This window comes from Phacochoerus africanus, chromosome 2 (genome assembly GCF_016906955.1).
Source record: "Phacochoerus africanus isolate WHEZ1 chromosome 2, ROS_Pafr_v1, whole genome shotgun sequence".
Lineage (NCBI taxonomy): Eukaryota > Metazoa > Chordata > Mammalia > Artiodactyla > Suidae > Phacochoerus > Phacochoerus africanus.
The window spans coordinates 57539692-57566340 of record NC_062545.1 but is presented as its reverse complement, the minus strand read 5'-3'; the positions used below and the strand labels follow the sequence as shown (position 1 = coordinate 57566340).

The 26649-nt window shown below is 48.3% G+C and overlaps 1 protein-coding gene across 1 annotated transcript in view; it reads right to left on the bottom strand.

Annotated features, from left to right (window-relative positions):
- Positions 1–26649, bottom strand: part of ANKRD6 (ankyrin repeat domain 6) — a 204798-nt gene that overhangs the window by 8148 nt on the left and 170001 nt on the right. Inside the window, exons 4-14 of the mRNA XM_047761050.1 lie at positions 21234–21332; positions 18352–18450; positions 14364–14462; positions 12898–12996; positions 10494–10592; positions 9149–9226; positions 4693–4797; positions 3261–3395; positions 2744–2929; positions 2115–2267; positions 217–330 (exon numbers count right to left, since the gene is read on the bottom strand). Of these exons, the coding sequence (XP_047617006.1) occupies positions 217–330; positions 2115–2267; positions 2744–2929; positions 3261–3395; positions 4693–4797; positions 9149–9226; positions 10494–10592; positions 12898–12996; positions 14364–14462; positions 18352–18450; positions 21234–21332 (1266 nt within the window). The remainder of the gene's footprint in view (positions 1–216; positions 331–2114; positions 2268–2743; positions 2930–3260; positions 3396–4692; positions 4798–9148; positions 9227–10493; positions 10593–12897; positions 12997–14363; positions 14463–18351; positions 18451–21233; positions 21333–26649) is intronic.

Genomic DNA, 26649 nt, shown 5'->3' with positions numbered 1-26649 from the left:
CTTGGCCTCCACCCACCCCCAGCATATTCGGCCACGAGTGTGACCCGAACTCCAGCTTCTTTTCTACCGACTTTATTTCAGATTCTAAAATGGTACATTTGGTCATGCAAACGCTTTTAGGGGGCCTCAGCCTGGGAGTTTTCAATGATAGGTCTGAGACCCTTGACTCAGGGGAGAGGTGTAATGAATCACAACAGAACAGATCCTGGTTCTCACCTGTCGTTTTTCTCCCTCGTGCTTTTCAGAATCTGAGTGCTGTTGCAGGCGGTTCAGGCACTCCGTCCTCTCTGCTGAGAGTCGCTCAACCATCAGCTTGTCCAGGACTCGCATCTAGGAATCAGTGGGCAAAGTGAGCAGGACTTTGATGATCTAAGAATAAGCCCTGGTGCCCTGACTCCAGGGGGTGCTCCAGGCTACTAAGCAGGGGCACAACAGAGGCCAGTACAACCCAATCCCTCACCCTGCTCTCTTCTGTGTGGCATTCATGGAATTCTGGTTTTTCAGAATTTCTGAGCCTGTTTCTATGCAGGCCAAAAAGGGGGCTGGGGTGGGGTGCTGGGAAGCACACACTAACTACATGTTTAAGACATATTACTGAATTTAAAAGCTGCAAAAAAAGGAGTTCCCGTCGTGGCGCAGTGGTTAATGAATCTGACTAGGAACCATGAGGTTGTAGGTTCGATCCCTGGCCTTGCTCATTGGGTTAAGGATCAGGCATTGCCATGAGCTGTGGTGTAGGTCACAGATTCGGCTCGTATCCCGCATTGCTGTGGCTCTGGTGTAGGTTGGTGGCTATAGCTCCGATTGGACCCCTAGCCTGGGAACCTCCATATGCTGTGGGAACGGCTCAAGTAAAGGCAAAAAGACAAAAAAAAAAAAAAAGCAAAACAACAACAACAAAAAAAACACAAAAAAGTGCACAGTTTCCATAAGAATCTGACTGCGGTGGCTCAAGTCACTGTGGAGGCATGGGTTTGATTCTTGGCTCAGTGCAGTGGGTTAAAGGATCTGGTGTTGCTGCAGCTGCAGTGTAGGTCGTAGGTGTGGCCTGAATTCAATCCCTGGCACGGGAACTTCCATGTGCTGTGGGTGCGGTCATTTAAAAAAATAAAAAATAAAAACAAGCATAGTATAGTTCCATTTTCACTGAAAAGTGAAAACTAGTAATGTTATATCTATAATAGAAAAGACCTATGGGAAAATACATAGCAACGGAAGGGATCTCTGAGAAAGTGTCACTATAATAACATTTCTGTATGTGGAGTGTTTTTCCCAATGAACATGTGTTACTTTGTAAGCTCTTAACAGTTTTTGTTTTTTGCATTTAAAAATCTATATCCATCACACATTTCTTATTAATTAGAAAGAGAAAACATACCTTTACAATAGAGAGGGATGGTGGTTACCAGCTCAGCCAAGTGATCAAATTGGCATTATCAATAATGAGACATCCTGACATTTGTGTTTTCTGATGTGATATAATTTGAAGTTTACACAATTCACTACAAAATATTCTTGCCAAAAAGATTTCCCCTGAGCCTAAGTAAGCATCTAGACCAATGGTTCTCTAACCTTAGTTTTTATCAGCATTACTTGGAGGTCCTGTGAAAACACAGGTCACTGACAAGGAATTAACCTCTAAAATACACAAACAGCTCATAAAGCTCAATATCAAAAAATCAAACCCCAATCAAAAAATGGGTAGAAAGTCTAAATAGACACTCCTCCAAAGAAGACAAACAGATGGCCATACAGCGCATGAAAAGATGTTCAACATCCCTAATTATTAGAGAAATGCAAATCAAAAATACAGTGAGATATCACCTCATGCTGGTCAGGATTGCCATCATCGAATAGTCTACAAAAAATAAATGCTGTGGCGGGTGTGGAGAAAAAGGAACCCTCCTACACTGCTGGTGGGAATATAAGTTGGTGCAGCCATTATGGAGAACAGTATGAAGGTTCCCTCAAAAGACATAGCTCTGATTTGACCCCTAGCCTGGGAAAGCCCACCCGACATGCTCAGGTAGCGTGTGCAGAACAGGAGTGTGTGCTGAGGTTTCTGATTTCATTTTCTGCCAAGACAGCCCACGGTGAGGACAGTGACCTCTTACCTGGTGCTGGGTCTTACTCTCCATATGCCCCAGCTTGGTGTTCATTTTATCCTGAACTGACACCAGCTCTGCTTTGATCTCCTCCACAGTTGCCTCCAGCTGATTCTCCAGCTTGTTGATTAGGGGTTCACATCGACAACCATTTATCGGCGCCTAAGAGGGAAGCCAAAAAGCAATCAGTCCACCAAGTTCATTCCTTCTGCAAATATGTGTTCAGTACCCACCGTGTGCTGGTCAGCAGACCCGGGGGACACACGTGTGGAGGAGACCCATCCCGGTCGTCCAAGATTCTGGACCATCCTACAAGCCAAACTTTGGTCCGGTGGGTGCTAAGAGGATTCAGAGACGCTAACATCCAGTCCTCAAGCTGCTTTTATCTACTCTTGGGCCTTAAGATCATCTAGTCACCACAGGTGGTGCAGAAAGCTTTGTAACAACACCTCTGCTGGCCTGGCCTAAGTGGCAGGAGGGTACCTGCACTGTTTAGGTGGGGAGGGCCAGCTGGTTCATCTGTAAAGCACATGCCTTCTGTAGTCACCACTCAAAGTGGAGGTTAGCCCGCAGGGGCCATGTCGCACAGACACCTCGCTTACACCCACAGTCCTGCCCTGACAGGACCCGGCAGGTACCTGCATCACTTTGCCATCCTTGCCCCGGTACAGCGTGTAGAGCTGGTATGCTCTGAACTCATGCGGAGGAGGTGGGGGCGAACAGCGACGCCTGGGCCTCTTTTTAGGGTGACTGTGAGTGTGTGTGTTCTTCTGCTGTCCGGGCTGCTGGTCTGCTGGTGGGGTGGGGTCAGAAAATGCCGACACCTGTGGGAGACAAGGAGACAGCCACCCTGAGCACTGTGACATCAGCAAGGCTGAAGCCCAGCCAGCGGGTCCCCCCTCACCCGCTTTGCAGTGAAGAACCCCGCCTTGCTAATAAGCTCACGGCTTTCTACTCCAGGTACCAGGCATCAAAAGAGGTGTATCAGCACGCTAACCTCGTGCCTGCAGCTGGCCACGCCCGACTCTGCTCTGGCTCCAAACCAGCAAGCCAGCCAAGGGAAGTGGCTCTTTAGCTGCTGGGCATGACGCTATCTCGGGGCCCTCGGCCAACCCGCCTCTCCACCCTCTTGGCTGCTCTCATATGCCTCCTGACCTTGGGTCTGGACTTTCTCTGCCTGCAGTCCTTGGCTCTGGGTTCCGGGGAGGCGGACAGGCAATCTTCTTTGGCCTCTTCTTTTCTGGGTGCAGCCTGTTCACTGCTATGGGTGTCTCCTGCTGAGACACTTCCCTACAGAGAAAAAAAAGCCCAGAAACCTCTTCTACTTGACCCCTCAGCCTTCTTCAATAATAGCATAAAACTTCCAAGACTCTATCCACTAAAGGACCCCCTGGGAATATTTGCCAGTGACAAATTTCAGACACAGGGAGCACTGCTTGGTGGTCTTAACTGAACATGTGTGCTTTCCCAAGTAAGTTGGTTATCTGGCTTTTACTTTATTTATTAAGTGCCAACTAGACATAGCCTTGGGTCTAATTCTATGTTCAAGAACTTCAGGAACCTACCACACACAAAACACCTCAGCGTTTACGATTTTTAGTCTTCTGCATTTCAAAAAAAATCCCCAACCCCACTTATTCTTTGAGCTTGGACCCTCATAATTCATAGAGGAGAGTGAGAACCCTCTGAAATGAGAAAACATCACGTGTCTGGTCCTTGTGAGAACTTTTACAAATTAATTTGTACAATTCACACACAGGAACTTAATCAGAGTTATGAGGTCTTAACCCTGGAAACTGATAAGATTTTCAAACGGACATAAAAGTTGCCAAAAGTTATCTCTATATCCTAGTCTTCTTCCTCCTGGGAGAGCTGAAAGGTATGGTATGGTTACTTCCAGGGCTGCCATGTACAGTTGTGCAAGATGTTCACTGCACAAAGGCACCTACCCAAAGACATGAGGAGGGCAGAAGGAGCTAAAGTCCAACCTGGGCTCTATGCAAGTCCTGGGCTGGTCTGCCCAGGAGGCATCTTCTCATTTGCACTGAGGAGCCATATGGGCTAGCATAGCCTCAGTTTACTCCCTCATTGGAAAGAGAGGTGGCAAGCTATGCCAGCGGTGTTCTAACTTCCATCCCCATTGAAATTACCTGGGAGGCTTGTTCAAACAGACTGCTAGGCCCCACCCCAGAGTTTCTGATCCAGTGGGTCTGGGGTAAGGCCCCCAAATCTGCATTTCTAACAAGGTTCTAAGTGACACAGTGGATCCACCCCTTGAAAACCACTGCTCTACACGAAGAAGGCGCGGTGGCAGAGAAGCAGGGCTGTCCACATGGAAGTGACAAGGCCACAGGTGCAGGGGACTTGTAAATACAGCTGCACAGGGTGCTGGAAGAGAGGTGGCACACGTGCATGTGGCCTGAAATCATGGAGAGTGGAAGACAAGAGGCCAGAAGGAAAGACGGAGAAGATCTGAAGGACCCAGTGAAAAGGAGAGACAGAGGAGGGCCTGGCAGCTGCCAGATGGGCCCAGAGGAGGCAGGGAGAGTTTCCCACCCTGCAAGCGGGCGGGAGGGCCACCCCCCACCTTGCTTTGTGCCACCTCATCTCTTGGCACAGACTGAGCTCTCCTTTCTTCCTTGAGCCTCTCTCTCTTTTTCCTCAGGCTTCGCCCACGACTGAAGCGCAAGACCTGAAGGAGGCAAGAGTCATCGTTACAAACCACTGGTGTGTGCGGACCTAACGGAGCCTCCAGCCGAGCAAGGGGGACCGAGTGTGCACATCAGACAAGGGCCTCTAGACCACCTGCTATGCCTCCTACATCTTGGGCAGAGCACTTAGGGACCCAGAGATGAGTAAGACATCGTTGCTGACCTTGAGGAGCTCACAGTCTACGACAATGATGCTAGCAGGCATTTATGTGCTGGGCCAGGGCCGCCATGTAGGTGTGAGCAGGCCGTGCACCGCTCAACTCCAGGGAGCACCACTCAGGTAGACTAGGATATGGACAGCGTCCCGTGGAGTTGTGCGACACGGCAGCTCTGTGCCAGGCACAGTCTTACTGTCTTGGGACACTGGACCCGATCTAGCACATCAGACTTTCTCTTGGCCAAACCATAACCAAGTCATATTCAATTTGATTGCAACATAACTGAAATGCATCTGTGAGCCATGGTACCAACATGGGGGAATCTTTTCCCCAGAAGGAAGCCTTTGGTCCATCCCTTCGAGGGCAGAAAGGTGGAAAGGACACAGGCGAGTACTTGAGCCCAGCATCAGTGAGCTGGAGACCTCTGGGAAAGTTGTTTGGCCTCTCTGTGCTCTAACTTCTCAAACATGAGAATGGGGAGTTGATGGGATTAACCAAGACAAAGCAGGTGGCTGGCACACCTTGGAATGTCCATCACTGTCAGGTGCCTCCCACCTGCCTCTGGGCCTTAAGAGTCACTTAGTTGACAAAGATGTTTAATCACAGAGTACAGATCTCCAAGCTGGTGGAAACCTTCAGTCTCTGGCCCAGCTCCACACCCTTCCCCCAGACCCCCTACTCCCAGTTTCAAGGTTCCCCCCCTTAGAAAAAAACAATGAGGTCCACAAAGTGAAAACACTTTCAAGGTCACATTATCTTTCCGCAATAAAACAACATTCTCTTGTCTTGGTATAGGGATAGATAAGGGCTCTGTGAAGTCCAGCCCAGTGTTTTTCATCCTGATGTCAGACTTTCGTCTTGTTTTCATTAAATCAGGTGACACCATTATAGGACAAAAAGAACCTCTACTGGCAGTGGATACCACCTAAACGGAAAATTCCTGACAATATCTGCCTACGGCTGAACCAGATTTTTAAATTGTGTTCTCATCTCCTCAGCCGGCAGTTCTGAAGTGTCCAGGGACCCAGGGTCCATGACGTTGTGATTATTTTCATAATATTACATTGGCTTTTTTCATGTTCATTCTCATGAGTATACCGTGGTGTTGGCCAGAAGCTACATAAATGATATTACAACAGATTGCATATAGAAATAAAAGAAGGTAGTAGACTTCTCATCTACGACATTAAAGAGATTTGCAAAAAATGTAAAACAATGTTATTTTTCTCAATGTTTGTTTTGTTTTGAAAAAACAGTTCTTTTTCACAAAATGATGCTATTTATGTTACTACAAATGGACTTATTTTTAAATGAATATCTTTAACATTTCCCCACTTTATTTTCAAATATGGTAACTATTTATAGATATAAACTCACATAAACAAAATTCTTTATGGGCTTCTATAATATTTAAGAAAGTAAAAGCGTCCTTAGACCAAAAAGGTCTCAGAACTTCAGTCCTGAGCTAAATTTTAGACTCAGTAGGAAGTCGAGTCTGATGAAGGAAGCAGCTGGTGCCCACTGCTCATCTGCTTTATTGACACTTAGAACGGCACACAGCTTCGGAATCAGCCTGAAATTAACTTTCTGAAGAATTGTGAACCGCATCAATCAAAAATGAGAAGAAACACTCAGTAAACCCAAACACAAAAAAATCCCTTCATTGACCATGTCATTAGCCAGTGAACAGCGTGGCTTACAGCCCTTCCCAGAGAACCATACCATCCACCAGACAGATCATCATCAATCTGCTCCACTTCACAGAAATCAGGGAATATCCCTGAGCTCCCATCAATGGCTCAGCGGTGACTAACCCAACTAATATCCATGAGGACAGGGGTTTGATCCCTGGCCTTGCCGAGTGGGTTAAGGATCCAGTGTTGCCATGAGCTGTGATGTAGGTTGAAGATGCAGCTTGGATCCGGTGTTGCTGTGGCGTAGGCTGGTGGCTACAGCTCCAATTCAACCCCTAGCCTGGGAACTTCCATATGCTGCGGATGCAGCCCTAAAAAGACCAAAAAAATAAAAAAGAAAAACGAAAAAAAGGGAGTTCCCATTGTGGTGCAGCGGAAACAAATCTGACTAGGAACCATGAGGTTGTGGGTGCGATCTCAGTGGGTTAAGGATCTAGTGTTGCTGTGAGCTGTGATGTAGGTTGCAGATGTGCTTGGATCCTGCGTTGCTATGGCTGTGTTGTAGGCTGTCAGCTGTAGCTCTGATTGGACCCCTAGCCTGGGACCTTTCATATGCCCTGGATGTGGCCCTAAAAAAAAGCCAAAAAAGAAAAGAAAAAGAAAAGAAATCAGGGAATATTGAGCTTAAAACCTTGGAAAGAAATACCCTCTTAGTATTGTTGTGAAGCATCGAGATCCATGGTCAACTAAGGTGCCAAGGCACGGGGATTTCTTGTTTCAGACAAAGTGAACAGTAAAGCGATTTCTATAACTACAGATCAACAGAACAGCATGCATGCAATTTTATGCACATTCCAAAGATTTTCCTTTGTGAAAATAAGGTTTAGCATGTATAATTATATAAAAACAACTTTCAGAAAATATCCTATTTATTTGCTTTCATAACAGGTGTGAAAAAACTCACTTAAGTCATTTTAAAATGGAAATGCTAAAGGAGACCCAAATAGGAAAATGGCCTGCAGCAGAGCTTTATCCCTAGGAATTCCAATCCTTAGGCTCTGGAAGACGAACAGCAGGCAGGTTCAAGGCACATCAGTTTGTGTGTGCAGGCGTATCCTCTGCCCCATGGGACCTGATGATCCTTTTATGGCTGAGCCTGGGGCTGGCTGTCCATCAAACTGCCAGAGGCTGAAATGCCAGGCAACTCTGATGGATTCTGACGCTTGTGTAGCACCCTGTCCATTTTGATCTGTGAGAGATCAGCATTTTTCTATCAGGTTTCCCGGAGGTGATTCTGCTGAGGGTTTGTTTGCAAACAGCTGGAGAGAGGTGGAGCCTTTTCCAAAGGAGTACCTGTCAGGGGTTTGGTAGATTTCCAGAGCCCACTGAGAGGGACCAACTCCATGGGCTAGAGGATGATTGATTTTGCAAAAGGCGAAAATCTTAAAACTCTTTCCAGAAACTGCTAGCTATATGGGGTATGCTTGAAAACCCAAAATGGAATAAAGGCCATGCAGAAGCCTGGGCTGGCTGAGACTGGGCTATGGTGCAGCGCTCTGGAGTCCGGGCTCTCCCTCTTGCTCTCTGAGACTTTGTCTTCTTGCAATATTGAGCAGAACAAGGTAGAAGACCTATCAGTGTTTGCTCTAATGTAACAGACTAGCTCCAACTGGGAAATAACCTAGATGTTAAACTGTTTTCTTAATGCTAAGCAAAACATTAGACAGCAACCAAAAAATAATGCTATGCTTCCATTATGATAAAGAACTGTGACAACTGCATAACATTTTCCTATTATGGTCAGGACAAAGGGCAGAATACAAGGGGTGTGCATACTGTGTGCACGATTATATTTTAAAAAGTGACTGTGGAAGATAGATAGTATCAACAAAGTTGTTTCGGGGTGCTAAAGTTATAAATAGCTAATATGGTATCACTATTAAATTTATTATCTAGCTCATTTCAACCTAACTCAAGTAAGACATCAGTCATCATCTTAAATTGAATGATGGTCAATATGCCATCAATAAAAAAGGGAAGAAAACCATACTGTATTCAACTCTCTCTAGTGGACACTTACTGCTTTGTTGGCCCAGATGGAAGCCCCCTCCCACCTTTCTCTGAGAAATGCCCCTTATAACCATGAGGTCAAGTAGATGTCACCATCTTCTTAAGAGCCCAGCCTCTGTCCCACTTATTCAGGGCATTTTCCCCAAGCCCACCAATCACGATCTTCTGCTACAATGCTTTAAACTGGAACTTTCCCCTGGCTGGAAAATTATGGTCCTAGAAACTCATTGTGATAATGCTCCAGCCACAGAGAAGATGATGTCATTTATGAAGAAGAGCCTATTGGGCCTGAAGTCTCTGGTTCCAGCTACCTTGGAGGCTCATATGATTCCTACATTTTCCACTGCCAGGTTAATAAGCCCATCGGTCCCCTAGTTAAGCTCATTTGAATTGGCTTCAGTAGACCGCAACCAGAGGAAGTGGTTGCAGGCCTGCAAAAGGAACACAACGGGAAATGCAATAAATCTTACCTGGGGAGCTTTAGTGAGGAGAAGAGCAACTTCCGGGTTATTGTGGTAGCGGGCAGTCTCCAGCGGTGTCTGGCCTGCCTAAGGAAAGGCACGGGGAGGACCCGTGAGTATGGGACAACGACCCTGCACACTCACAGCCCAGCTGATAGCTCTCCTAGGAGCGGGCAACTCTGCCCCAGTCACACTAGCACCTACACAGCTCAGTGAAACACAACCGCATGTGACATGGCCCTGCTCCTGTGCCTCATTCATCCAATGGAGGACCCTTGTCACATCTGAGGACACAGCCACAGAGGCTGAGTGCTGACCAGGTGAGCAGTTAAGTGCTCTGGGTGACAAAGGCAGGGGGCACTGCTCACCAAGGAGAGCTTCCTGGGAGAGAGATGAGGGAGCTAAAACAACCAGATGGGGCCAAGGAGGAACATCTCAGCTGAGGAAACACAGAGGATTATAAAATCCAGCCAAGCAATGAATGTTCCCTGGAGAACAATGGAGGAGATGCCTGGGTGGGCAGGTGAGGGCCCAGCCGCAGGGTCTCAGGAACTGGACTGTGAAAAACAATTAGGAAGCTATGGCCCTAATGGAGGCTCTGGGGAGATGGGACCAAAAACCAAGAGTCGATAACCGTGGGATTCAAAGGAAGGGCAAGGTGCTAAAGGCATCATAGGAGAGGTACCATGAGGTACCACCCCTTCTAGGTACTAGAGCTGTGAGGGAGAGGAGGAAGGGGGACTAGACATGGGAGCCTTTCTAAGCTTCAACACCCCAGCTCCCCAGACAGTCCACACAACTGTACCGCCCCCATCCCCCCGAGCTGGCACTATGTCAGGAGCGCAGAGACCCCAGGTCAACCCCGAGGAAGAAAGGGGGTCAGCACTGGAGCCTGCTGTAGGATGAGAGTCAGAGAGGGAGAGAAGAGGGAGAAGGAGAGTGAAGGGGTGAGGAAAGACGACGTTGGAGTTTTGAGGAAGATCATGCTGGTGGCCATTTTTCAGAGGAGCCCATCTGTTCAAAGGCCTGGAGCTCACTTTTGGTAACATTCATTTGCTGGTTTACTCACACACCCCCGATCCTGTTCATGCCAGGATGTACTTGCTGACGTGTCTGAAGATGAGCCCTTAGAGTTCGTAAATTTTGGGGTTGCTAAGAGCCAGGGTCTCCTTCCTTCGCCACCGCGGGCCTCAGGGCTGCGGTGTCTGCACACCGCATCTCCTCCAGAGGGAGGCTGGGCAAAGCAGTGCCCGCGGAGCTTGCAGGGTGGGGAGGCGGCAGCAACCTTCCCCTGCCTCCGCTGCCCCAAAGGGGTGGGAAATGCCTTAGAAGCCACGGTGGCAACTCCACTTACATTGTTGACTATGGTCCCATCTGCTCCAGCTTCCAGTAAGATTTTGACCACCTTCTTGTGATTTAGGGCAGCAGCAATATGAAGGGCTGTGTCTCCAGCCTGAAATTAACCAGAAGGAAATGTGCTAAGCCCCACTTAAGCATGGCCCCATCTGGCTTTTTATCCCATGGCCTGGCTTTTCAAAGTCAAACTAAGATTTATCTGAGACTGACAGGTGGCCCTTTGCTAAAGTGTTCTGAGGTTTTTTTATTTTTGTATTTTTGTATTTTTTTTTTCTCCTTTAGCCGCCCCATGGTATATGGAGCTCCTGGGCCAGGGATCAGATCTGAACCACAGTCTCGACCTGAGCCACAACTGCAGCAATGCCAGATCCTTAACCCAATGTACCAGGCTGCTGATTCTGTGGCACTACAGCGGGAATTCCTTCTGTGGTTCTTTTAAAAGAGATCTTAGAACTGAATAAACTACACATGAATACCACATTCCTTGCTAAGGGTGGGGGGAGGGAGGTACAGAATCACAGGACAGGATTCAATGCAGGAGGCAAAGTAATACTGGGCCTCGGTTTGGGGAATGGTGGCACCTGATCTTACCAGAGGCAGGAGCACGGGCAGGAGGGCCCCTGCCCCTCTGCCCAGGCAGGGGATGCACAGAGAATCCCTTGGTTTCTGAGTTAGAACGAACAGAAGGCCCTGAAGTATTACCCCCACCCTGCAGACACCCTTGGACACGTGAAAAAGCTGCTGGGAATCATCCTGCAGATCGGGGTCTTCTGTTTGGGTGGAGTCACTAAGAATCTGTTCACTTAACACCACCTGTTTTCAACCTCTTACCAAATAGCCTATAAAATTTTGTTTTGTTTTTACAAAAAATGTTTTCAGACCATTGACTCTGAAAGAGGGATATGGACAAATGCAGCTTGGTGAGCCAATTCTAAATGCAAATGCTATTTTTAATTCCCAAACAGAATGGCATAAAGAAGTCAGAGCAATATAAGGAAAGTGAAATCATTCATTCACTCTTGGCAGGTGATCAAGTAAAGTATGAAAATCTAGCTGTCCCAAGGCCCCTCTTCCCCACTGAGAAGCCCATTTCATTCTCGAGTCAACCACTTGTGTGTGTGTGTTGGGGGAAGTCCTGGAGCAGTGTTTGCAGCCTCGGCTGCTCAGTGGAATCAGCTGGGAAGCATTAAAAACTACTGATGCCTGGTACCCTCCCCGCCAGCTGCCCCCCCCCCCCCCACATGGACTTAATTGGTTTGGAGTGTGGGTTGGGGATGATGAGTTTTCGAAGCTCCCAGATGACTGAAATATGCCACCCAGGTTGAGAAGCAATGGTTGGCGAGGGCTGTTTCTGGGTAATCTGATGAACTAGAATCCAGGGGGAGACTGCAGAACGACAGAATTCAGCTATTTTACTAGGTCAGTGGTTCTCAGTCTTGTCCACACACTCAGGCTAGGAGCCTTTTGAAATTACCACTGCCTGGACCTCACCCCCAGAAGTTCATACTTACTTGGGGGTGGGGATGGTAGTTTTAATTCCCCTTGAATCCTAACAAGCAGTCAGGGTCAGAAACGGCCATTATAGGTTTTTTGTTTGATTGTTTTTGCTTTCTAGGGCCGCACTTGCAGTATATGGAGGTTCCCAAGCTAGGGGTGGAATCTAAGCTACAGCTGGATCATTAACCACACTGAGTGAGGCCAGGGATCAAACGGCATCCCCATGGGTACTAGTTGTATTCGTTACCGCTGAGCCACAGCAGGAATTCCTATAGGGTATTTTTAATCTGAATCACAATCTGATTTTTTTAAAATTTCAGATTTATGTGCCCAAACTCAGAAAAGCCATACAACGCATCACTTAGGTATAAGTATCAATAAATAGCAAGGTAACTTTTAAAAAATCCAAATGACTAGTGAAAGTCACATTTCCACGTAACACGTAAGGTTATGTAATCACCACAGCACTATTTCAAAACCCCACTACTTGGCATAGATACCGAACTTTACAGAACACGAGACTCCATCAGCTCCCATAAAGGTGGCAGTGTAAGGAACAACTCAGGAGTCGAGACACCTAATTCTCTTGCTTCTTTACGAAGCCACTCTTCCTTGTGGCTTCCTTTATAAAAATCATACTAAAAACAAAACCCGCCCCAGGATCTCCAGACAATTTTGCTATGCAAATGTGGTGTTGGGCATGGGAATGGTAAGGGCATGCTTTTTCCAGGAGGCCAGATAAGCCAGGGCCACAGAAACTCAGTGATTCCTGCAAAGGCCAGCACCAGCCAAGTCCCAGAACTGGAAGCTGGCACCACCCGTGCCCCCGCGCCCGGCAGCCTTGGCTGCCACACCTACCAATTAGCCTCATGGGAAGGGGGCCCGGGGAGGTCGCATGCACTGACCTGGTTCTTTTCATGGACAGAACAGAAAGCACTGAGGAGGAGCTTAATGATGGACAAGTGATTATAACGCGCGGCAACGTGCAAACAGGTGTCACCTGCCTGTGGAGAGAAATCAGACTCTAAGCATGGTCCAAGTAGTTAAAACACAGAGAAATACAAGGAAAACATCATTTAAAAGCCAGCAGACTAGCATATATTCTTTGGAGAGTATTGCCCTGAATTACAAGTATCTCCTTCACCAGAGATGCTCACTCCATGACTCACAGCCCTTTTCTGTACGCAGCCCTGCTCTTTTGCACCATGGAGACTGTTTCAGGTTTCATATGCTGAATGTCTGCTTCCACAAGACCTTTGAGACCTTGCCAACAGCCAAGACAGGCTCTGCTTAACTGGCACTTAAGACTCCACTGACCCCAGCCTCTCCTCCAATCCAAAGGCTCTGGAATATACCAAGACAACAGCACTGCTTTGCAAATGAGGGTTTCCCACCCCAGATCCACTGTGGCTGAAAGGACAGGGAAGCAGAGTGAGCTGTTGGATTTTAAGATCCCCTGCTCTAAAAAATTCAGGTGCATCCCATTTCAGGAGGACCCCAGTATCTCACAGGGAGCCATGTACTCTGGGGAGCTGAGGAAGCAACCACCGGGCATTAAAAAAGGGCATTCAGAAAAACTCAGAACCAGGACGTTCTTTAGTCAGCATAGGCCAAACCGCTCCCAGAGAGACATCAAAACTGAAGACAATGCCGTGACATTTTGGGGTGCTTCCCTGGCGTCTCCATTCGAGCGCTCGCTCTCTCTGGAGATGGCGGCCCTTGGCACACCCTTCTCCCCTGGACTGAGAAGCAGCCAAGCTCAAAGCCGAGGTTGAGAGCACTCTGGTTCTGTAGATGAATCTGCCCCCATCCGGGGGTCCCAGCTAAGGCCATTTTTGAGAGAAGCCTTGGTAGGATTCTCGAGTCCCGGGGCCGAAACCACAGCTTGTGCACAGTGGGGAGGGATACCCATGGGGCTTTTCAGGTCAGAAACCTCTAGGAACTCCTGACCCTCGCTCATCCAAGGACACTTTAGTAACAGATCTGTCAAGGCTGGGCAAGGAGCAGGCCCCGTGCATCCTCAGCCAGTATTGGCTAAGAGGGCACCACTCGATGTGGGCGGAGGGTAGAGATAATCAGACTCATCCTAGACTCCTCTGATAGACACATGCTGTACAAAATGATAAACCAGACCCAGGCTGAGGAGTGAGGAGGCAAGAGTGGGGGAAAAGCAGTGTTTTTGAGGGTTGAGTCCTCTTCTCGTCCCTCTAAAGGGCCCCTTAGGAATTAGCAAAAATTGAATACTTTATGGAGAGTCCCCAAACCCTTTTTACATTTTTATCTTCTACATGTGAACACTCAAGTACTCTTTCAGGGCTATTTTCTGACGTGACATAAGAGAGCATGACAGAAGCCAGTTGTGTTCACCCACGTTGTTTTTGAGGTCGGCGCGGGACCCGCCCAGCAGGAGGACGCGTGTGCTCTGGGCATGGCTGTTCTGGCAGGCCAGGTGCAGAGCCGTGTTCCCGGCCTGGGAGGGAGGGAGGGAGGGAGGCAGAGAGATGGGAGGACACGTTAGCACCACGCTTCTCGCAGGCCTGCATGGGGCAGACCTCGCAGGGCAGCGAGACTCACAGGAGAAAGCCATTGCTCACATTCTGTTTCCTGATTGGTGGTCCCAGCTGGGGGGCTTCAGGAGCAAGAACATTTCACTGGGAATCCAAAGAGGAAGAAGAGTCACATCTGTCATGAAACCTTGGTTCCAAGTACTGGCTCTGCCACGGCCTTGTTGCAAGCTACCGGGTAAGGCTCTTCTTAATAGCTGGGCCTTGAATTCCTTACCTGTGAAATGGAGCGTGACCCCTCCATGACGAGGCTGTGAAGTCTGATTCCAAGTGCCTAGGAGAGCATCTTCTCAATGGCAAGATGCTGTGCACATGCACGGCTTTGTTCCTCTTTGTGATGAGGGCATCCTTCCTGTCCCCACACGGTAACAGCTGTGGCTGCTCTACCAATGGAGTAAGGAAGGCAAAACAGGCCACTTCCTGTACTGCAGGCTAAAGGTAAGAGATTTAACTTGCATGCCTTTTTCAAATCTTGTGTTTTTCTTGAAACATCAAAATCTGATGTGGACAAGGTCCCCACATAACAGGCAATACGACTCCATCTGTCACTTCCCATACAAATAGAGACCCTCTTGCTTTTGGATTCTACCTTCAAGGTCAAAATGGCAACCAAGGGTCAGAATCCTATCCACAGCAATCTTACAGAAAGAATTCATGACAAGAAGGGAACTTTTTGAAACTATGGGGGAGAAGGCCTGCAAGGCTGCTGATAACCCCTAGAAAAGTAATAAGAAAAGCAGGTGGCACGATTTGGTGTCAGCGCAATGCTTGTCCTGCTGAGCCTGCAAGCCGGGTCAGGCCTACAGGCAGTCGTGGGCTCAGAGCTATCAGCTTGCCTGCCTGCAGCTTTTACCTTACCTGGCTTACTCTGGATCACACAGCACTGTCTGCTCACACTCAAGGCTGGCTTATATTCCTCACCTCTGAAAAGGAGGATGAGTTTATCTCATAACCTTAGCTCTGACTGGCCTGGGAAGAGTCTTTCTTCCTCACTGTTACCCTCCAGGAACCTGGAGGAGTTCTAAGCCTGAGAATTTAGTGAGCTCAATGGCTATCAACCCTCGGCTGCAGGATGGAATCCCCTGGGGGAGCCTTTAAGCAGACCCGTGAGCAGCTGCAGCTGGGAGGTACCTGGTCCACAGGGTGAGGCCCAGGCTGCTCAGGCATTGGCAATGAAAGGCCTGCATTCTAGGACCTCCCCCTCAAATCTAGGGCAAACTGGGACAGCTGGTCACCACGGGCCTGGTCATCAGGCAGGTTTGGGTTTTTTTTTTCTTTTTTTGGGGGGGTGGGGTTTAAAATTTCCCATGAGGAGTTCCCGTCGTGGCGCAGTGGTTAACGAATCCGACTAGGAACCATGAGGTTGAGGGTTCGGTCCCTGCCCTTGCTCAGTGGGTTAAACGATCCGGCGTTGCCGTGAGTTGCGGTGTAGGTTGCAGACACGGCTCGGATCCCACGTTGTTGTGGCTCTGGCATAGGCGGGTGGCTACAACTCCAATTCAACCCCTAGCCTGGGAACCTCCATATGCTGCGGGAGCGGCCCAGGAAATAGCAAAAATAAATAAATAAATTAAATTTCCCATGAGATTTTAAAGTGCAGCAGGGTAGAGAACCACTGTTGGCTTAGTCCTCCAAAACAAAGGGTCTTCCCCCGTTCTAAACACTCCACTCCCTGTGGCAGGGCTGAGGGCTTGGCTTGGTGTCATTCTTGGTGCACACAGAGAAGGCTGTCTCAAAGGTGCTGGCTTGATGGGAGTCACTAATGTGTGTTGAATAAATGAATGAAATAAAAGAAATCTGATGGCTGTAGAAATACACCAAAATTTACTTTGTCAATAAGATATCAATTATGCTGAAAAGCATTTGAATGAAGAATATGAAAAAACATGGGTTAGAATATACAGAATATGGTACGTCTATACAATGGAATAGTACCCACCCCTAAAAAGGAATGAATTAATCACACATGTAACAACATGGAAGACTCTCAAAACCACTGTGCAGTGTGAAAGAAGTCACACAAAAGGCTGCAATGTCAAAACCTGAAATTAAGGGACTGTGACCTAGGCGGGTAGACATAGCAGGTGTTTTTACCACCCTGAGTAATGAGTACTGATTTCTAAGACAGGGGCTGCTATACTTGATGAGTAAGGACCTTTCTTGGACAATGGAATATTATTCAGCCTTTCAGAAGAAGGAAATTCTGTCCTTTGTGACAACATGGATAAACCAAGGGGGCAATACATTAAGTGAAATAAGTTGGACAGAGAAAGATAAATACTACATGATCTCACGTCTATGTAGAATCTGAAAAAAATGTTGAACTCATAGAAACTCATACAAAAGTGGCTACCAAATCTGGGGAGGGGGTAGAATACAGAGAGGTTGGTAAAAGGGTTCAAACTTTGAGCTATAAGATAAACAAGGCCTGAGGATCTGATATATAACGTGGAGAGTATAGTGGATAACACTGTCTTGTATAATTGAAATCTGCTAATTGTAGAACTTCTACGTTCTCGTATCCACACACAAGGTAAATATGTGAGGTGATCAATGTGTTCACCAACCCTGGGAGTTATCAAGTCATGTTGTACACTTTTATGTAACTTATCTGTCAATTTTATCTCAGTAAAGCTGGAGAATAAAAAGAGAGAAGGACCTTCTCAAGGCTTCCCCAAAGGCTGTGGCTGGTGTGGAATGGAAGTCCCTCTTCTGGGATGGCATCTCACCTGTGCTTTTCTAGAGAGAACTCGTGGCTCCCATAATACTTTTGGGGCCCCATGGGGGCCAGGGGAATAGACACCCCTGGGCTAGTTTATAGCCCTAATCGTGGCACAATGAATCACATCTCTTACAAAAGACTCTACTGGCACCCAACTTGGGCTTCCTTACCCAATAACGGGGAACCACCTCCTCAGAAACTTACCAGCTCACATTCCAGACCATGTACCCCTTCAAAGAAATGGAGAGCCATTAGCCGGCCAGGCAGTGTGAGCCAGGCAGCACGCAAATGTTACAATGCATGGCTCATGCCCTTCCTCAAGCTTTTAGCTCGTGAGGGAACCATGAGAAACATTTCGCCAGTAAACACAGTGCAGAGTTGCATGCAGTCAAGGGACAGTTGAAAACCACCTGATGGGCTTCTGGGGAGAAGCAGGCTGCCCTGGGGAACTGGGCTGGAGGTCCACAGGCAGAAAGGAAGAGGAGACCCCTAAGGGAGGATGGGCAGTGAGCCCACCTGATGGTGTGGGAGGCCCATGCCAAACCCACCCAGAGAGAAGATGACAACAGCAGAGGCTGAGGCCACCCTGGGGAGGCCTGAGGCAGTGACAAGCTGATGATCTTTCCCAAAAGTTTCAGGGCAGAGGAAGAGCAAGATGGAGAAGGGACCAGACCAACTGGTCAATCCACTGTGAGGCTTCTGAACTAACCCAGGGACACATTAATAAGGAGCATGGAAGGAGTTGGGGAGAGGCCAGCGGGGTGACAGAGGAAGACGAGGGAGAGGAGATGATGCTCTCCTTCCCCTGTCCCCACAGGACAGGTCCTCTAGCCACACTCTCATGGACCCACAGGGAAGCAGGGTGAGCTGGACACTTCAAAGGAGGCTGAGAGCCTTGGGTTCTCCCGCTCCCCAAGTGGACCTCACTCATCAAGGAGCTCCAAGCTCGCCTCTCCCCATTGGGTTCCACGCCCAGAGTCTCGCTCTGCTCAGCGAGGAGGCTCCCTTGGGGAAGGAAGGCTGAGGCCACCCTCACCTGTGGACACGGGGATCTAGCACCCGCTGGGCCTCACCTTGTTCTTGGCAAGCACGTTGGCTCCTGCTTTAACGAGTAGCTTGGCTGACTGGCTGAAACCATGCCAGGATGCTTCGTGCAGGGCTGTGTTCCCATCCTGAGGAGCACACAGGGAGAGAACGCACATCACCCGAGGCCTAATCCACCTCATTGCAGCCCATACAGCATAGGGTATTTCAGGGCACACCCTGTGCCTGTCTCAGCTGCAGTTTTCCCACCTGAACCATAGAAGCTGGGAAATGATCTGAGTGGCCGGTTTCTCCATTCTCACAGAAATGGTACACAACAAGTACCATTCCAGAGGCATTACAGATTGATGATGTACAAGGGATGCCTTAAGGCATTCGGGCTTAAGTCTCTCTGGGAACCTGGCTTAAGAATGGCTTCAGGGGGAGTTCCCATTGTGGCGCAGAGGAAGCGAATCCAACTAGGAACCATGAGGTTGCGGGTTCGATCCCTGGCCTTGCTCAGTGGGTTAAGGATCCGGAGTTGCTGTGAGCTGTGATGTAGGTCAAAGACACGGCTTGGATCTGGCATTGTTGTGGCTGAGGCTGTGGCTGGCAGCTATAGCTCTGATTAGACCCCTAGCCAGGGACCCTTCCATATGCCATGGGAATGGCCCTAGAAAAGGCAAAAAGACCAAAAGAAAAAAAAAATAAAATAAGCTCCAGGACCCATGCACAGCTCACACTGAACAAAAAGTAACATTAGGATTTCTCCTCCTCCCTACCTCCATCACCCCTGAGGGCAGCTATGCTCTGCTCTTGGCCCCAGAGAGAACCCTGCGAAGATCAAGCACATGAAGAGACCAGCTTCAAAAGTTCTATTAGGAGACCACTGACTGCAACTGCCCACCTTGGCCAGGCACTATAATAGCTGCTTGCAGGACTTGTCCCATAACAGGAGGCCCTGAAAGGAACACGGTGCTGCCCTGAAGACTAACCAGGAGGACTGGGGAGGGGCCAGTAGGAGGGAGGAGACGGCCAACCTCCCAGGATCCTTGGTGCTGGTCTTGGCTGAGAGGTAGGTGTGTTGTCAAAAGGACCTTGAGTCAGACTAAATACGGGCTGAGCAAGACAACTGGCTAGAGATAACCTGGAAACTCTCCCATAAAACCTGGATTCTCATGAAACCTAAGACTGAGCCACGTGGCAGAGCAGTTCTCCTGGGTTCCCTGACCCTGTTACTCTCCCCAGCACCCCTTCCCAACAGTCTTTTGCTTTGTCAGCACATGTCCTGACGATTCATTTCTGAGGGTTAAATAAAGCCATTCTTGGGCTCCAAAGGGGCCCCCTTCTTGCAACAGTTCCAGGGTCCTAAGGGCAGCCAGGTAGATTCTACCGCTTTTTTTCTTTCCCCAAATTTAATCTCGCTCAGTTTAATCCAAAAGCCTCAGGGCCACAAACAAATGAGTAGGCACGGAGGACAGTAATTTGCAAATAAGGGAAACAAGGGCTAATAAAATGGCTTTTAAATAAAAAAATCAACCAATTAAACACAGCTTCTTGTATTTGCTCACCTTACTATTCACAAGAGAATACTGAATGCAATGAATTGAGAGGGGTGGGGCCTGGAGGCAGGGGTGAGGGGAAGGGAAGGCTGGGCAAGGAGGGGCAGAAATACCCTCCTGGCTGTGCCAGGATGGGCAGCTGTGGTGGCAGCACAGGTTCAGTCCCTGGCTTAGTCATTCATTCAACACACCAGACACGAGGCCTGACACTGCTGACACCCAGGGCAAGTTAAGGGTCTCCGAGGCACAGTACCAGAGGCCAGGGATTGTGCAGCGCTGGGAATGGTGGTGGCTGCGTGCTGCTGGAAGCACATCCCACCTGCTTCCCTGCCTTGAAGCAGGAAGAGAGGAAAAGTGAGGAGGGAGGAGGACCTGGTGTGGGGGGAGCTTCTGGGGACCGTAAGGATCTGCTGCTCCTTTTTTTTCTTTTTTGGCCACACCTGAGCCACCACAGAGACAGTGCAGGGTCTTAACTCACTGCACTACAATGGGAACTCCAATGATCTGCTTCTTGATCTGGGGGCTCACACAGATGTGCTGAGGCAGTGGAAACTGAGTTGCACACTTACTAGTTGTGCACTTTTCTCTATGTATATTTTATCAGAACAAGTTGTTTTAAAAAGTTGACAGATTGGAGTTCCCATTGTGGCTCAGTGGCTAACCAATCCAGCTAGGAACCATGAGATTGCGGGTTCAATCCCTGGCCTTGCTCAGCGGGTTAAGGATCCGGCATTGTTGTGAGTTGTGGTGTAGGTCACAGACGTGGCTCGGATATGATGTTGCTGTGGCTCTGGCGTAGGCTGGCGGCTACAGCTCCGATTCTAGTCTACCCCTAGCCTGAGAACCTCCATATGCTATGGATGCGGCCCTAGAAAGAGACCAAAAAAAGCAAAAAGTTGACAGAGGCCAAACTGTACTTATTTGCAAAGGTCTATGTTTTAAGACTGTTTGACAATTTTAAAACACTGGATTAATATATGTCATTGGGATTTTTTAAAGAATTGATTCTGCTAATTTTCTTCTTCCAATACAGTTTAAATAAATTAACTGACTCAGTTATCATTAATAAAATGAGGAAACTGAGAAAGCCTGGGGCCTATCCCTAACCCTAGCCAGGCCTCCACGGGTCATTGATTCTAGACTTTTTTTTCTTCATTTTTATTTACGTGGTGGCCCAGTGCTGCCAAAAAACAGAGGGAAGGATTTTTAAAAATCCAGTTTGCTGGGATATCAGATACTCTTTCAGAGGAACTCTGGGCTGACTTCCTCACGTTAAATCATGAGCGACAAGACTTAGGAATGATGACATTTCACGCTCAGGTGTTCCCAAAGCCAGTCCTCAGGCTGACGGGTCCCACGGCCCACCTCACCTTGTCCTGCCGGTCCAGAGCACAGCCCTCCTGGATGAGTGCCGCGATGACCTCGGTGTTCCCCACCACTGTGGCCCGGTGCAAGGCGGTCTGATCCCCCTGGAGGTGGGCGGAGACAGGGACAGCGCTCAGCTCTCTCCAGCACCCTCTCCGCCACTCACTCCCTCGCTCCCCCATTGGACGCAGAGACTCTCCCCATCACCATGGGGCGGCTGAGGTGAGCTGTGTGGTCTAGTTAGTAGACAGCGCATGCCGGGAAGAGGGACTGTGGTCATCCACTTAGTGGGAAGCCTAAGCCAACTCAGAACAGCCCTGGGCCACAGAGCTGACCTCAGAACGAGGGTCTGCCTTCATCACCACCCGGGGGACGGCAGGTGACTGTCACATCTGTGGAGCAGTGTGGGTGTGCTGTGCAGTGGAACCTGCAAAGCCTGGAATTCTTCCTCCCTGCTGAGTCCTTCTGGTCCCTGGGGTCAGAGGACTCACTCGCCAGTTCTGACAGCTAGCAGCACTCAAGAATAGGTCTCATGACCTAGGGTTACACTATGTCATCTGAGAACACCAGCAACTCCAGCTATCACGGCACATTTCTCAGAAGCCTCTTCTGATGTTTCGTGACAGCATCCTCACTGAATTATGCTGCTTTTCAACCCTTCTCTGTGATCAGATTCCTGGGATTGCCAACCTTCTCTTCCTCCATCAGGGTACAGAAGGGAACTTGATTTTCCCTTTGCAGTTGAGAAAAGGACAAAAATCCTAGACATAAAAGGGTCCAGTCTGTAATGAGAGAGAGTTCTGAAGTCTCTGAGAGCACGTCTTATCCCCGCAGGCTCTCAGGAAATCAAGTCTGTCCTGGGGTGCAGGCTTGAAGCGGAAATGGGTAAACAGTGTGGGAAATTCCTGGTGGGAAAGCAGGGGCCTAGGGAAAGGGGTCAGGAGCTGTGTGTTGGTCTTGGGAGACATCCGTCACCTTGCTGGGCCTCAGGTTCTTTACCTGTGAAAGGAGGGGATGGATGAGCCCCAAAGCCCCTCCCTTCCCTTCTTGGGGTCTAAGATTTGGTTGGCAAGAGTTGTGCATAAAGAGTTTCTTTGTGGAGCACTGGGCGGGGGGCAAAGGACCTACCCCAGGGCACCTCTAGTCCTTAACCCAAGAGGAAAGAGGATTAGAAGACAGAAAACATGGAGATTTTTTAAACGAGTGATGCCCTGTTACCTATAAACAGCCTTAATCAAATGCTGATTATACTTACTAGCCTCCCTGGAATGTGTAACAAATGACAATGCACTTTAAAAGCACTTAATCCAAAAAAAAAGTTCTGGAGATGGATGGCAGTGATGGTGGCATAACACCGTGAATGTACTTCATGTCATGAAATATACACTTAAAAATGGTTAAAATGGTTAATTTTATGTTATGTTTATTTTATCATGAGAAAAAAAACCACACTTAATCTCATTTTAAAACCAAATTCACATTCTTAAAATTTCTTTTTAAATCTCCTTTTAAAAGTCCATGAGGTTGGAAGTCCCCTTTGTGGCTCAGCAGTTAATGAATCCAACTAGGATCCATGAGGATGCAGGTTCAATCCCTGGCCTCGCTCAGTGGGTTAAGATCCGGGATTGCCATGAGCTGTGGTGTAGGTCACAGATGCGGCCTGGATCCCGAATTGCTATGGCTGTGGCGTAGGCCAGCAGCTACAGCTCAGATTCGACCCCTAGCCTGGGAACTTTCATATGCCACGGGTGAGGCCCCAAAAAGCAAAAAAAAAAGCAAGGAAAAAGAAAATAAAAATGCATGAGGGGCAATGATCTTTATTTTCTTCCTTATACATTGAAATACTCTCTAACTTTATTCCATTTATTAAAAGTCTAAGCTGTACATACCATGTGGCTGTCTGCATCTCAGAACCTTTTCTCACTGTTCTCTGTAGCATCTATAGCGTTTCTGCAGAGATGGGGTCAGGACCTCCAGCCGCATTACATGATTCCACCCACCATCCACAGCATACCTTCACCAACCCTCCTGGCGGCATCCTACATCCTGTGTTTATTCCCATTATAAATCAGGTTTAGACTTGCGTTTCTTCTTGTCCACCTTCCCCAGACCCCTTACTCAAAGAGGACACTTTCTGGGAGTTCCTGTGGTCTAGCAGTTGGGACTTGGTGCTGTCACTGATGTGGCCTCGGTTCAATCCCTGGTCTAGGAACTGAGATCCCACATCAGGCTGCTGCATGCTGTGGCCAAAAAAAGAAAAAAGAAAAAAAAAAAGGGACACTTTCTGTGTGCCATGAAGTCAAAAGAAGAACATGGCCTCTGAATCGCAAGGTGTGCAAAGCCATTACACATCCTCTTCAAACAAGTAATCATGAAAAATGGCCCAAAAGTTTTAACTTCTGTAAGAATTTCTAAGACCGCCTGCTTCTCTATCAGCACAGTGATGAATTTTCCCAAAATGGACTTCAAGTGCAATTTTTTTTTCCTGCACCCACAGAATATGAAAGTTCCCAGACCAGGGATCGAATCAGAGCCTACACTGCAGCTGCAGCAATGCTGGATTCTTAACCACTGCACTGGGCCCAGGATGGAACTGGCAACACCACAGAGACAAGCCAGATCACTAACCCACTGCGCCACACCAGGAACTCCTCAAGTGCAATTTTTTGTTACTGATCTGATGAGAAAGACAATGCCCTGTTCTCAGCAACAAGAGTGAGACTGCAGCCCACTTGTTCATGGTAAATACCAACTTGGTCAGGTTTCTGATGGGTAGAGGCCTTCTAATAGTCCCACAAACTGCTGGCACTCTAACTAGCCCGCCTTGGCCTGATCAGAACTTTTTTGCGCAACCATTCATTAGCAGTCTGTCCATGCTCTGCATAAAGAGTGGGTCGTGTCCAACACTCTTGCGGGTAAGTCATCGCACAGTCTAACCCAAGCCTGACTTTAGGTCAAACACTTCATCGTGTTTCACAAGCTGCCGCTAAATCATGAGCTGAGACAGCTTTGGGGCCACAATGTCACCGTTATTTATTACTTGCTTTTAGCATAAGTCTCCTGTATTTGTTTCCCTGGAGATAACTTTCCTTTGTGAAACTCTAGCTCGGTGCAAGAAACTAAATCGAACTTCTGGTTCAGCCCTTTTAAAAGTAAAGTTTCCGATGGATGGGCAAAACTCAAGACTGCATGAAGCTGTGGTGAGAACATCAGTGTCCTTAGCCACCCGGCACAGGTGACTCATGTGTCCCCTTTCCCTGCACTGCTTCGTCTCCAGGCTATAGCATCCCCTCCCTCTTCCCACGCCTCAGTCACAGACCTGCTCAAAGCCTGAGACTTTGCCTTGTGTGTGGGTTAAACACGGCTGTGAAGCACAAAGCCAGCCTTTCCCCAAGTGGTCCCTGAAGTGAGACACTTTCTCTGGGGCATAAAACCCAGCCACCCTGAAGTTACCAAGGGGAGCATGAAAGGCCGAGAGAATGAAATACGTGAGCTATGGGCCACCTCAGGCCAGCTGAGAGCTACTCTTCCCAGACACAGCCAAGCAAACACCTGAGACCGTCAACTGAAACAGGGCCAATTACCTGCAAACCAACCCTTCCTCCTATAAAACTACAACTTTGGAAATATTTTGTCTTTGAAATATGATACAGAAAAGAACCAAAATGTGTCATCATTACATATTTGTTTTCAGACCTAGGCAGCAACTTTGACATAATTTTTTTTCTTTTTTTTTGTATTTTTGCTATTTCTTGGGCCGCTCCCACGGCACATGGAGGTTCCCAGGCTAGGGGTCTAATCAGAGCTGTAGCCGCCGGCCTACGCCAGAGCCACAGCAACGCAAGATCCGAGCCGCGTCTGCAACCTACACCACAGCTCACGGCAATGCCGGATCGTTAACCCACTGAGCAAGGGCAGGGATCGAACCCGCAACCTCATGGTTCCTAGTCGGATTCGTTAACCACTGCGCCACGATGGGAACTCCTAATTTTTATTTCTATATGATTGAAATATCAACCATAAAATTCTGAAACTTTGGGAGGAGAAAAGCTGGGAAAAGTATGGCACTCACTGAGAGAGGCCAGGGATTGAACCTGCATCCTCATGGATACTAGTAGGATTCGTTTCTGCTGAGCCATGGCGGAACTCCTTATTCATTATTTATTCGAGTGTTTATTGCCCCTCTACTACGCTCCAAGGGCCAAGGCATCTAATTCTCTCATTTTATTGATTAAAAAACTAAAGCCCAGTGTAGTTTGTGCCTAGCCTAGGAAAACCAGCTAATTCAGGGTAGCATGGATGGGCCAGAACTGAAGTTTGTCAAAGCTTTTCCCACTCACCCCAAGCTGTTTCCAACCTGTGAGGTCAATTACCCTTAAGACAGGCCTTAAGAAAGATCAGGTGCCTCAGTGGAATGGGGCTGCCTCTTCACGGTGTCATCAAGCTAAGTGCTTTAACACACTGCCTTGGCCAGTAGAGGCACCTGAGAAGTCTTTGTTGCGTGGTTAACTTCAAAGAAGCAGAAGGAAAAGGCTGCAGCTGAAAACTTGAAGAGCCAGCAACCCTGCAGTTTGGCACTTGGATTCAGAACACGCAGGTCATGTTCTAAAGTGACTGCAAACTGTTAGCAAAGTGCACAACCAGCTCTCCATTTCTCTAAGACATCAGTGTTTCTTACTTTGGCTTTTTTTTTTTGTCTTTTCTAGGGCCGCTCCCGTGGCATATGGAGGTTCCCAGGCTAGGGGTCCAATCGGAGCTGTAGCCGCCAGCCTACACCAGAGCCACAGCAACGCAGGATCTGAGCCGTGTCTGCAACCTACACCACAGCTCACGGCAACGCTGGATCCTCAACCCACTGAGCAAGGCCAGGGATCGAACCTGCAACCTCATGGTTCCTAGTCGGATTCGTTAACCACTAAGCCATGACAGGAACTCCCTACTTTGGCATTTTTTTGCAACCTCTGAGGTCTAAATCTTTGTTCTGAAATATTTTAGTGGACTCTCCTACATGATGAAAAAGAGTGAGCACAGTGTGGGCAGATTCCAAAGCCAAGCTCGTGGAGGAAGCCCTGAGTCATGCGAGGGTAGCGCACGAACCTCTTCAGGAGGAAGCCCTGCAGGTGGCACAGGCAGACATACTGCAAGAAGGCTCAAGACAGGGCAAGTGCACAAAGCAATTGCTGACCTCTTTTTCTCTCTCTGATCTTCTAGGGTTCTTCCTAGCCTTTCTTCTCTGGTTTTTCTTATTTTTTTCTTCCTTCGTTGCTTTTACCATGGCCATGGGGTCCTGGACTATTTCTGAGGTGGGGTCTGTGTGATTGCTCACTGACCAATCAGAGATGGCATTAGAGCTCCAATGAGAGTTGACAGGGTTGGCCGGAAGCAAGAGGGAACTTGCCCCTGGAGTTGCATATACTAAAG